The following is a 13,867-nucleotide window of genomic DNA, read 5'->3' as shown; positions in this document are numbered from 1 at the left end:
CACAGACCTGTACACACACAGAATAGAGCTCCCCTTGCCCAAAAAACAGGCAGAAAAGGAATTAATAGAGGACATGACAGAGGATGCTTAGCAGAGACAGGGCTTGGACAGGGAAGTGAACTGACCAGCTTTGTCTACATGTGACTGGTCCCCTTTATGCATCTACCCCTCTGTTTTCCTGTGCTTGTCCCCAAACCACTTCTATCCCTCCTTTTTCCACACCTATTATGCCTCACTTAAAAATCCCATGAGTCTTGCTACAATGCCAAGATGTTCATTTCCTGCATCCTGTGGTGTGTCCCACTCCCACAGGCAGTGACACCCTCCCCAGCCTGTAAGGTGCTCTCCAGTCGCCCCACAGTGCTGGGTGTCACCCTGAGCCCACAGAACTCAGGCTTCCCAGGGATGGGTCTCTGGCAGGTGGGTTCCTCCACCTGCCCTTGTGCCTCTGTGTGCACATCTTTGGTGGGCTGATGGTTCCTGTGAAGACCTCAGGATGAGGCAGAAAAAAATAATCCTGAAAAATAACTTGTCTGTGGAGCAGACGTGCTAGAGCATGTATGGTGTAGTAAAGGCCAGTAAAATATCTGTTTAGTGGCCTTGTGCATATTAGAGAATTTGACGTCCAGGAGATAATTTATACATAAATCTAGCTATGATGGTCTCTGACCACTAACTTCATTATGTATTGTTGAGCTAAGAACCAGAATATTTTCCACATCTCTACTGCAAAATAGATTCATTTCCATTTGGAATTGTAGTTTTCATTATAGCAGGAAACCTATGGAGAACACAGTAAAGATTCTTCATATAACTGGTAAAATATTCTCTACTTCCTGAAAGAGGTGATGTGATATTTGACACTTTAAAGTAGTATTACATGACATTAAACATTTTCAAAGTATTTCAGTGCTTCAATTGTCCATTTTAATGTAGTAAAAATATTATTAGAGTGTTTCTTCTAGAATAGGTTTTTTTCCAACCCTGCTTTGTTAAAGTGAGGGGGGCTTGTCGTGCACGGCAAGATTTTTGTGCATGCTTGTTTTAAAGAGCATTATGTGTCAGCATTTTTCCAAGCTTTCTTTTTTTTCCTCAGTGCTTAAGTAAAGCATCTCTCATCTCTTCTATTGTATGCAGTAGTTAATAGGTAATCTTAAAAATGTAAATTTTTTGTGTTTCTTTTAGAATATTGAGGCAATGCATAGAAATTATTTGCAAAGTAGCTTTCAAGACTTCATTATCATGTAGGAAATTAGACTGAAAGTGTGTGAAAGTGATATTTCTGTTTCTGCTTAGATTTAAGTTGAAGAAATTTTTATGAAAAGCTGAGATTCTCTCAAAGTGATGCAAACTGGTTTGTTTGGGTTTTTTCATACCAAGAAATTACAAGAACTATTTGGAAGAGTTTGCTGAATTTTGACTGGGTTTAGATTGTGACTGGTGATGATCAGTCAGGCTGTATTAGCTCCTTCTTAGTGTGTGCACTGTTAATCCCTGTGAACAACAGTTACACCAATTTTCTTCCTCTGAACTTAGAAAGAGGAGCAGAAAACCTCTTTGATTTAATTTCAGGCATTCAAAGTGTCCTTTTTTTATTGCAGCAAAATTAACTGGGCATGAGGGACCTGTTCTGCTGTGCTTTTAGTTGTAGAGTGCAGAGGACGGTGGATCCCTGCCCATACATAGAGTCTTCCAGAATATTAAGAGAAATTGTGAACTCCACTGTAAAAATACTCATAAAGCAAGTGATTCATGTGTAAAAAGCTTGTCCTGTGGAATATATAAATATTTGTTTATAAATTTACATATACTTTATGTACATTAATACTCCTTAATATTCATTTTTATTATTTATGCAAGTATTTTCTTTACTTTTTCAGAGCTGCTCCCTCCTACAGGTGTAAGAACATCCACAGATGAATAAATGTAACATCAGTTACACTAGTACAAGCTCAGTCACACCAATGGAATTGCAACAGTGCTACTGGCAGTATAGTGTAGTCTTCAATACTGTGATAGAGTTAACATGTTAGAACAAAAAACCCAAGAAAATTCATTGATTGTGCTCTTTTTTGTAGGCAATGGGGTGAGAGAGCAGTGAAAGAAGTATTAACTCTCAAATCTAAACAAAGGGAGACAATTTTAGTCTTAAAAATATGAGTCAGAGTATGTTCCCTTTTAGAAAATTGAAAGAGGTTAGATTATGTTGCTTGCATATTTATTTATTGAAGAAATGGGGCATTCCTGTTATGTCTATTATATATATTTCATTATAAGATTGCTACATGAGCACGTCATGGATATCAAAGAATGAAGTTAATTAGTGCTATTCTTTCCTTGCCTAAAATTTTGCCAGTTACTATGTTATTGTTTTCTCCCTAAAGTTTAGAGACAATTTTTTATTAAGTTGTTTAATGAATCAAACTTAAACCAACAGTTTATGTATTAATTTTTACCTTTTAAATACTCGAACTACAGTTACCAACTTTTAAAAGCAAATTATGCAAATCGAAGTATTAAAAATTATTAAATAACCTTATAAGTCCCGAGTTACAATACAATCTTTGTTGATGAAATAAATTCATTCAAGTGACGGCAATTTTCCATTTTTATGTATCATGTATTTGGAATGATAGATTACACGGGAAAATCATTTTTAGAAATGTATGAACTGTTCTAATTTTTGACAGGTCTAATGGATATTCTTCTAAAACTAAAATAGAGGAGAGTTATAAGAACCTAACAAACTGAGCATTTATGATAACTCATCTGTTACCATGTCAGCGATGGCAGAAGCACAGAGGACAATGAAAGGCAAAGTGACTGTGAATTTCTGAAGCTGTATAGTAAATTTCCTGAATTGTACAGGAAAGAATGGGATTTTGTGGAGAGAAATTACTGGATCCAGTTCTCTGGAATGTGCTGTTTCAAATTCTTGCAATGATGTATATTTTAAATTTAAGATACAAAAATATAAGGAATTGGGTTGGAAGGGACCTTAAAGATCACCTAGTTCCAAGCCCCCTGCCATAATTTTAAGAAACAGTTTTATTATGATGCAAATCCTAGAAGTCTAAAGTGTCTTTATATAGTCAATGGGCAGACACAGGTTCTTCAAATGACAATTCCATTTAAAGACCAAGATATATGGCATAAATCACCTCCTCTTGATTTGTCTTCCAGTTCCTGTTAAAAAAAAAAGCCTAGACGACTGCTTAACTTAGATATCTCCATGTTAGATAGTTGATATGATGACATATGAATTTCTTTTAGCACAAAAGAGAAGGCTGTAAGTACCAAATCTGAACTGTACATTCTTCTTTTTGTTGATAATAATTTTGTACAAGCTGGAAGTGCTAGCCTGAAACAGAATTCAACACAGATGTAATTTCATTTCCATTTACTATGAACCCCATTTGAAATCATGATCCCTGCTTTGATCTGCTCCATGTGTTATGCTTATAAAACTGGGAGCTTTGTGTTGGGCCTGCATTAGCTATATCAAGTGCTTACACTTACAATAGCAGGGACACTACAAAACAAAACAAAAAGATGAGGGAAAAATTGATGGCTCACATCATAAAGAACAGAGTGTTATCACATAACATGTAAGCCTCATTAAAATAACAAGAGTACCTAGCAGGAGGGTATCAAGATGTTTGTTTTTCATACTGTAGAAAGTGTCAGTTCTATGGTGACAATACAGCTAAAAACCCCAAATCTGAATTGTTGCTGAATACTGAAAAGGATTGTGAGGAGTGAGGGAAGCAATAGGGGAAACAAGAAGACAATCCCTTATTTTGACAAGATTTTGAAACTACTGTTAAGGAGGTGAAACATTAGTGAAAAGAATCAAACAACATGGAGCGTATGAGTGACTTAATAGGGGGTCATGGGAGAAGATTATGTTTAAAGTTTATTTGAAAAAGATAAGAAGGTAGAAAACTAATCCTAAGTAATGCTTTGATTGAAGTGAGATTAGATAAAGTATGTTTAAATAAGTATGTGTACGTGTCCATGTGTGAGAGAAAGACAGAACAAATTTGGGAGGTAATAAGAAGGAAGAAACAAGTAAAAAAACTAAAAGGAATGAAAATCAGAGAAAGCTGTGGAGGCTGAGTTGGAGACATGAGAAGTTGTGATTAGAGCTGGGGAATGGTGATTCACAATAGATACGGAAAACATGACTGTTCAGAATAAGATTTGAAGAATGGGTTAGAATAAAATAAAACTAAGGATTTGGGAATCAAGCAAAGAAGACTGATAATGGTTACTTTCTAAATGGCTATTTCCTCCAAGGGAATGAATACAAGAAAACCAAGAAAGCTCAGGATAACAGTGAGGGAGGCAGAAAGAGTAAACAATGAGTATGGTACGCAAATAGTGAAAAAGAGGCTAACTAAAAATTAAGTCCCAGAGGATATAGGAGACATATAAGAAGGAAAGAATGACTGAATAAAGCACCCTTTGAGCAGAGTACAGGCTGATCATGACTGTGCTGCAGGTCTTTGCAGGTGTTGACCGAAAGCTGGATTAATATCTTCCCTAAAGGATGTACAGTGACTGATGATCGAGTGCTCCACAGGCATCTGTGGAAGGATCCACAAAGACCTATTCCTGACAAAGTGTTCATTTCTTTCAAAACCATATGGTCTTTTACTCTTCATTCTTCATGCCAGAACAGTTGTATTATGACAACAAAGTTTTAGGTTGTGGTAAATTTTGATTCAAAGAACGTAACATATTGTCCTTGTTTCCTAAAGAAAATATAGGTAAAAAGAAGGAAATGGGCTTAGGTATGCACTGTAATTAAAAATAGATGTGGGATATCTTGTATAAAAAGTCCATAGATTGTTGTACTCACTCACTTTGATAAAGAAGAGTAGCATGAAAAACTTTCTGACAGCCTTTTTAGGACAGCTTGAGAACACAAAATCATCACATTTGAATTCAGAGAAATCAGCAGAGTGTTTTCTATATGTTTATATATAGTAAAAAAGAAAGAAACTTCTAATGCTTTTGGAAAGTAATAGCAAAAGATCATCATCAGCTTATATTTGACAATTAATGAAGAAATAACCCAAATCTGCAGATGTCAAAGTGTGAAAAAAGGATCACTATTCGATCTTGCTGACAAAACAGAAATTGTGAAGGGCTATTTAAATCTTATACTTTTTGGATTACCAAAAGGGTATTGAGGAAGAGGGAAGACCTCTTCTAGGGATCGTACCTCACGCCCCAGCTAGCTACCCCAACAGTTCCCCGGGTGCCGGCACCGAAGTAAAGGTGATTTCTCACAGAGATATATGCCTTGCTTCCAATTTTATTATCCCGATCGGTCAATCATACAGTCCTGCTTATTATGGAATAAACAGGTTAATATGCCTTCCCAAACTATCACGCGTGCAGCAACAACTTGTGATTGGTCCAGCACGACTGTCCACGCGCTCTCGTGGCTATGCTGATTGGATGGAGGGTAGCCTCCACTCGACCAGCCATGAGGCACTGGCGCTGTCTGGAACCTGTTCTTCCCTGGCTTCATGGTTGTTTACCCACTGTCAGGCTCTCCCAAGGTTACAGCATCCTTGGCCAGCCTGTCAGCATTGGGCAGTGGGTTGTGCAGGAAGGATATCATGGCCAGGGGCTGAGCCTTCCCCCGACATATTGATGTTTCTGAAATGTAAAATAACATCATCTAGTGGAAGGTGTCGCTGTTCACAGCAGGGAGGCTGGAACTATATGATCTTTAAGTCCTTTCCAAGCCAAACCATTCTATGATTCTATGACCATCTATAATTGTACAGCAAATTGGAAAGTTTTAAAAGACAAATATGTGTACTGGTGTTGCTTGTACAGCAAGATTTTGACAATCCTAAATTCTGCTGAGGTTTGGGTGATTAGACAATTGGTGAAACTATACAGCCAAAGGAATCAAATTTGCGTGTTGAAGGCTAGTTATATTCCTATGCATATGATAATAGAATAGAAGCAGCAGTCTTCTTTCTTGAAGGTGGCTGAAAAACAATATCCAATTAAATATGATTTAAATGAGTTTTTCTTGTAATGAAAGTCTACAGATGTTGTAATTTTTAGGCAAAACAATCTCTTCTCAAAGATAAGACTAAGCATAACAAACAGCTCTAACGGCAATTTTTATTGGAAAGAATAGATGCAGTGGTTTTGAAATATTGCAGTTGTATAAATGGTACATGTTTGGATGCTGGTGTTTGCCACTATACAGGTCTTATCATTAAAATTCGTATGGTGAAATCTATATCTTATTAAATGGGTGGATGCTGTTGTGGATGTGTAGAAGTATAGCAAGAAAGAATTATGCAATACTTCCTTTTTGAGTGTAAACAGGTCCATAAAACCAAATAATTGCAGAAGGAAAAAAAAGTATCAAATTATTATTATGAGAAAAAATATCTTAAACAGTCTTAATAAAGTGGCAGAGTATGTGGCAAAAAAATGAAAAACCCAACAGAATGTTTTTCTCGAGTATTTTAGGAATGTAACATAATCTGTAGAACTGATTTTCATTAAGGGACCACTTCGAATGTTCATGTCACCCTTAAACTGTTGCAAAGGAGAGAAATTTCCTGGAAAGTCAGAGTAAAAGTCTTCCATAAAGGAACAAACAAATCTCTGTTTGTCAGGTCCTTACTTAGGTGTTCTGTGTGCTGGGCTTTGTTTCAGATTTTTCACAAAATAGTATATAAAAATCTCTCTTAACCTGTTTCTTATTTTTTATCCTTCTGAAAGTGTCATTTGAAAATGACTAGTACTTTGTTCTTAGTAGGATAAGTAAACACTAATAGTGATGAGAGCTTCACCAGGAAATATCTCTTGAATGATGGAATCTAGATAGTTGCCATACACTACATCTCTCATTTTCTTGTAAAAGTTTGGGAGAGTCCTCCAGAATAACAGGTGCAGCTGCAAATGAAAGGCAACTGTTACCTTGCCTTTGCAAGCAGTTGTTTTAAATATTAGGGCTTAATTAAATTACAGTAACTTATTCTACAAGGGCTATACATTCATCACTCTCTGAATCATGAACATATGTAAGGTCAGGAAACTGAGAATCTTGTGTTAGAACTGTACTTTGGCAATGCAAAAGAGGCCCTCAGAATTACCTCTAGATTTCATGCAGACCTGCTCCTGTGTAGCACTTCTATATTTTGTTCTGCTCAATAGTATCTTTTTTCTTCTGCTGGAAGTAAAACCCTTTCCTGTATGAGACACATCCTGATTCCAGTCTCTGTGCCCTGAAGAAGGAGTGCATTTGATGGCGTCCTCCCATGAACCTCATCTTGGTGCACCTCCTACCCACTCCTGCTGGAGTCCCATGGGCCCATTACTGTCACAGGTGGTGTTGTGCACTCTTTCTCAGAAGAGTGGACGTCAGTGTCCCAAATCAGAGAGGCAAACCAAAAGCAATGTATCTTGACTTTGAGCTTTTAGAGAAGGGGAAAGACTGGTTTGTTCCTGGTTGATATCCTAACTGTGGGAGCAGGTGCTTGGTATCATGATGTGCGTGTGCTGCCATTTACAGGTCCAGACAAGCCCAAAAAAGCAATCAGAAAAGCTGCTAAACTGGAGATCTGGTCTTTCACTGGTATATAATTATGAAGGCATATGGCATCCCTTAAGCAGAAATTCATTACCAGTCTGTAGCCAGGAGAAATGCAGACAAAACAGATTTACGGCAAGTGCTCACCAAAATTCACATATCATTTTTAGACTCTGTTTATACATTGTGGAAGGAAACCTCAGGGCACAATTCATCTCACCTACCTGAGATTTCTAGTGTAGGATAAAATGAATTAAGACCTCCATGTGCCTGTTTTTTCTCACTTGAGTATAAAGAGTGTTAGATGACTACCTCACATTTCAGCATTAAAAATATTAAAATTTACTTGAGATTAAAGATATCTGTCATGTCGAGTTTGCAGTCCTGAAAACTGAGAAAGAGTTTTCTCAAACAAGTGGGAAATGCTGATTATTTATTTGTGAAGAAAAAACTGTATGGAAATGTTTTAAATTTTTCATAGTTACATAAAATCATGCAGGCCATAGTAAATTTTGCTGTGTGTTCCTGCTGCAATGTGGTATAAAAGAAGGATTTAGAAAACTTGCATACAGAGAGACAAAAGAACAGGTTCCCACTACTTGCAAAAAAATGGAAGATGCAGGTTCAGAGAGCTTGTTTAGGTGCTTTGACAGGCCAGAGACTGTCAAGTCAAAATGTACAAAAACAAAGGGTATGTCCATATGCTGCTAAATGAGAGGACCGACAAGCCAGTTCCAGGGCTGGAGCCATGATTCTCTTCCTGCTTAACTGTTGGCTCACTCCTGGGCCATTTGCTTCCAGGAGGCTCCAGACAGAAACAGCCTTAAGCACTGAGACTTGGCTGAAAACTGACTATAATTTAGCAGTGTAGGTGCAGCCAGAGAAATAAAATTGGTGCTGGCAATGAATGGTACTGCATACAGCAGCATTCCACCTGCCTCAGGTAGGTACAAGGTCTTACTAGATCCTTTACAAAATAACTGCGTTGTTCTGCTGAGCAACCAGCAAAACGAACAGGGCAGTGAACTGCATATGCAGACATATATCTTTAAATAACAAAAGGAGCTGGATCAAGATCAGATTTTTAATTCATATCACCCTTGCTGCTATGGAATCTGATAATGGCTCTCTGCTGTGATTAATCGGGATTTGAAGACATTTTCAGAATTGCAACTGTGAATGATAATAGAAACCCTGCAGATGATCGTAAGCAAATATCGTTTGTGTGCAAATACAAATTGAGTATTCAGCTTGTGTTTTGTCCTTTCATCTTTACACAGAGGTTGCTCACTTCTCATATCCCTCTTTTTCCCATTTTGCTGCACTAATGAGTTTTTAATGCAAAGGAAAAGCGATTATGAGCAGTGAAGCAAAGACAGCTTTATAGAGCAAGACTGAGGAATTGAAGACATAGATCAGAGCTATCCACCAACTTAAGATGAAAGAGAAGTTCATGAAAACAGAGACGTGTAGGTAGCTTTGATTTTATTATCATTAGACAAGAAAGGACAAAAAATGGAATAGCTATAAAGCTGTTTGTTCATATCTAGTAAGTTGCCTAGATTATTAAAAGACTCAAAGCAGAAAGCAATAAAGTGATAACACAGAACAGGGAAACATTCTGTAGCAAAACTTGTGTTCATCTCTAGTTTTATTGGAGTGCAATGTGATTACCAGATTGTGAAGTCAAAAATACAAATTTTAAGCACATATTAAATATTTTATTCATTGATGCTGTGTTTTCATTTCATTGTTAAGCATGAGTTGTTTGTTTGCTATTTTCTCCCTCTTTCCATCTCAGTAAAGATTCTGGGGATTGTATTTCTGTTACTGATTTCATGGTTTATCAGATCTTGAATTTCCAGCAAATTAAATAGTTGGTGGATTTTATAGGAAGCTTTTGTTTGGTAGATACACGTACCTTGTTATAATATTTATAAGAGAAGTACCTAATTACATTTGAAAGGTTCTTGACTAGATAAAGAATGATTTATGTACAGTGTTTTCTGTTTGTAGTTAGAAATCTAATACAGAAAATTAGCAGTTGGGAGTGGGGAGGCATAATAAATGTTCCTGTTCTCAGAGACAATGAATTTGTTTCTTGAAATTCAGGCCAATCCTAATGCTTTGCTTCAATTTAGGTCTTCTAAATTTCTTTTTCTTCCATTAAGCATAAATTAAGTGAAACATTAAAGTGTTTTCCAGGTCATATCCTATTATCACAAAAATTAAAATAGCATGATTTTTTTTTTCTTTTTAAATAATCAATACTTTCCGGCCAAGCCAAAAATTGCTGACTGGTTGTAACTAAGTGACACTTTGAAATTCTTCTAAGATGTTCATGAGAGAAGTATTTTCATTGCTCTGCAATTTACTGAAAATACTGTCAACCTTTGTAGCTTTCTCAAATATGGTACTCTACCCATTTAAGATATGAGAAAAGTAAGAGATGTTGTGAGTTGCCTAGAGGGACAAAAAAAATCCATGTCAGACTAGAACAAGGTTTCTGAATACTGCTTAAATCAGTGTCATGTCTTGCACTGATAGATTTCTTGTCCAGCACAATCCATTTTGGAACTCAGCATTTTGTAGCTTAATTTCTTTTGACACTGAGAGTCAGCATAAGAATTACATTAACATTCTGTGCTTTTTGGCTATTTGGCTGTCTATTGCACAGGTCCTCTGTCATGTTCTTGCCCTAGGTCAATATAGTAAACACGATGTATTTCAGTGTATGTATCAGTGAGTGATTTTTACAAAAGTACTATGACTTTCCTGTCTATTTTTGTATTGCAATGTAAATTGTAGCTCATAAGACAATGCATAAATAATCTTTCTTCCATTTGTGAGAATAAATTTTAGAAACAGGTCTATTTTGAAATGAAACTATTACCTTGGGAACTATTTAAACGTTTGAACGAAGTCCACAAACACTATATCAAGTATCAGTCATATTACATAAGTGACTTGGATATCCATTACATACTGAACTTTTAGTTTTCAAGTTTATAGGCTTGATTACATGCCATTCAAGACAAAGGAGAGTTAAGTAGTCTACAATTTAGAAATAGTCACCTATATGTTGAAAAACATGCTTCAGTAAACTGATGATTCTGGAATAGTTGTACAACATGCCTATGAAGTTACCTTCCACGTGCATTTAAGGAATTTTCTAATTTTATTTTGTTTAGGTCAATGGAACAGAAATTGAATATGAATTTGAAGAAATTACTTTGGAGAGGGTAAGTGTGATTTATTCTTTCTTGCAGGAGAAAAATGTAATAAAATAATGCAATTAATTATGAAATTCAAAGTGGTTAAGAATAAAATTGTTTCTATTTTGAATAAAGGTGGCCACTTTATTCTAAACTATAAAAATGTGAGTGATACAACAAGATAAGCTTTTCATGCTACTAAGAAGTTTCAGGTGTAGCTACTTGGAAACAATATTCAAAATGCTTTTCTACCTCACAACTCTGTTAGTGCTCAACTAGGTGTTTGATTATTGAGAAGAGCCTGTGTGACTTGGTAACTCCCTTTTCAGCTTGTCTACTGGAATTGTGGCATCTTTTCCCTATACGGTTCTTAGTTTTCTTTGCACATGTGCATAATAGAGGACATGGAGCATAATACTATAAAACAAAAATTTCAGCAAGGTTGTTAATGTTTAAGTGCCTCCTTAAAAGCTATAGACCATATCTATGTGTAAAGGATATGTTTTTTCAAAAGCTAAAGCACTTGAGCTATAATCAGGGCTTGCAGTGAAGACTTGGTTGGTAGCATGGTTTAAAAGTAGCACCAAAAAACAAAGGTAGTTAAAATTTGTGCTGCATCATATCTTCCTGGATTTGGTACTTTTTCATTTGGTTTGGATTTCACAGCTGCTGTCTTTACACTGTGGATTTTGGTTGACACAAGATCAAGATTAATGAACTCTGTATGGTGTGAGAAAGAAAGTCTAAGCTTTGTCATGTGTCATAGTGCTCACAAAGATTTCTAACAGATACAAGAATGTCACTGCTCAATCCCTTCAGTATTCCACCAACATCCTGGTAATACAAAGTTTTCCCAACTTGAAGCACATTTCAGGATCTTTCAACATAAAATGATTGAATGAAAGGCCAGATTTATCACGATGTGACTGATGCCATATGACCAAATGCCTGTAAGGTAGCAAATTGCCATTGAATTAGATACTTAAATTATATAATTCATTGCATTTCTTCTGCATGTTGTATTTTTAATTGTCCAGGATAATGAATTCCATAACCATTCAACTTAAAGGGATACAAGTTTATGTTCTCATTGATTTGCTCTCTCAGGCAAATTATGGAAGAGCAATATATCTTTTTATCATAGCCATCTTCATAACAGATTACACATAAGGTTATAGGCACTTTTTATCTACTGTCTCTCAACTTACTCGCGCATCACTAGTTATTCATTGGACTAGAGTTTCCAAAGGTCACTGAACAGAACACATGCCTCCTGGGTGATATTTTGAAAACCACTTTATTTTTAACAGATGTGTAAGTTATCAGTGTACATACTGCAAAATGAATGTGATTTGCATCTCCTGTACCTGTCAGATGCAGATAACCAGTTGTTCATGATGCAACATAATGCCAGTTAAAGACTGAACAAGGATAGCAGAAAGAGATACAGATCTTAATGGAGAATATTTCAGTTGTTTTCTGGATGCTGCTGGATCTGTGGCTTCTGGTTATTACTGCTTGAGATGTTCTGTCACATGTATTAGTGTTTTGTCTCAAAGGCAGAGTACTGTGTCTGCTGGGTTTTGTGTGAGATATAAAACACAAGTGATTGCCTTTAAATAGCTGTCATTTATGTCAGACTAAAAATGTTTTCAGGAAAAAAAAAGACATTCTCCATGTTGATTACCCATTTTCTTCCACAAAACTGCTTTTAGAAATTAGATGGAAATCATCTCTCTGTATTTAATGGCAAATCTGCAAAATATATTAAGGTTGCTGCTGTTGAGACAGGAAAATGTAGTATGCCCATACCAAACAGCTGGTAATAAACTTTACATTTTAGTCCAGTTATTCAAGTTACCAAATTCTGCATCCCCAAAACTATCAAATATATTCATCATGACACATTTTGAAATGGTCAGTATAATCTAAGGGATTTTACAACATTAAAAAAAAAAAAGGTTGAGGGTGTATTAGGGCTTTTGCACTCTTACTTGATTTTTTTAATAATGGAATGAAAGGGGAGGTGGTAAATGATTGATTAATTCAGAGCACTTTGTAATCTCTATAGACACCATTAATTAATTTTAGGAGATCACCTTCATCCATAGGTGACATGAATTTGTGGAATCTATTTCTGAAGACAATTACTGTCTTTTATATGAACCTCACCCCAGGGTGAAGAGATGTCTCCACCCCTTGGGGGAAAATAAGACCACTGTGTGTATGTTGGTAGAAAGTGTCCCATGTGGAGCTGGGAAGCATATTAGCAGGGTCCCAAAAATGCTAAGAGCAAACCTTGCTAATCATCTGGGGGAAAGGAAAGCTCAGAGCTTGCTAAGCACCCACAAGCTGCCAGGAAATGACTTCAAGGATACAGTGGGCTTGTGAAGAAAGCTTTTATTTTTTTTTTAATTTTTGCTTTTTGAAATAGTGTTGTTCAGTCATTTCTATTTAAAATATTGTGTCCTAGTTTACCATTAAAAAGGACTTGGAAATTTGAGATTAAGAGACTTCAGGGAGAGTTCACGTAGACAATGAATTTGAAGCAGCTCCACCTTAAATTTATGATCTGTGCTGTTCCAGGAGCTAAAGTTGTAAGTATGCTTCTGAAACCCTCTCTGTATGGATGCTCTTGTCCTCTTCTCCGGTTGTGCCAGCCACTTCTCAGGTACCTTCACCAGTCCCTGAGCTCCCAAGAATCACTGCTAAATAAGTGATCCTCATTTAGAGCTCTTATAAGAACATACTTGAATAACAGTTACACAGTTATGACATATCAAACGATTTCTCTTATAAAAAAAAAAGAGAGTGTGTGAGATTCTCTTCTAACTTACAGGCCTAAAATGCAGATTCAGGTGTAGACCAAAACTTTGTGTTTAGTAAAAACCTGCAAGGCCTAAATACACACTCAGAAAAATTTTACAATAAGCCATTACCTTGCTATATCTTGAATATAAAGACATTTTAAAAAGGAAACTCTACATAAAATGGCTCATATTAGTGCAGTGATGTCTTCCATTACTGCAGGACTTGAAAAACATATCCAGTGCTATAAAGAGACCGATCTGCATTT

At 36.2% G+C, this 13,867-nt stretch overlaps 1 protein-coding gene across 21 annotated transcripts in view; it reads left to right on the top strand.

Annotated features, from left to right (window-relative positions):
* DLG2 (discs large MAGUK scaffold protein 2) overlaps positions 1-13,867 on the top strand; it is a 1,023,852-nt gene that overhangs the window by 629,838 nt on the left and 380,147 nt on the right. For all 21 annotated transcript variants that reach the window (XM_071556365.1, XM_071556356.1, XM_071556345.1 and 18 more), the window contains one exon: positions 10,768-10,818. In XM_071556365.1, the coding sequence (XP_071412466.1) occupies positions 10,768-10,818 (51 nt within the window). The remainder of the gene's footprint in view (positions 1-10,767; positions 10,819-13,867) is intronic.

Source organism: Pithys albifrons, chromosome 1, assembly GCF_047495875.1.
Source record: "Pithys albifrons albifrons isolate INPA30051 chromosome 1, PitAlb_v1, whole genome shotgun sequence".
Lineage (NCBI taxonomy): Eukaryota > Metazoa > Chordata > Aves > Passeriformes > Thamnophilidae > Pithys > Pithys albifrons.
The sequence above is the reverse complement of the archived record's forward strand: the minus strand, read 5'-3'. Positions and strand labels throughout refer to the sequence as shown.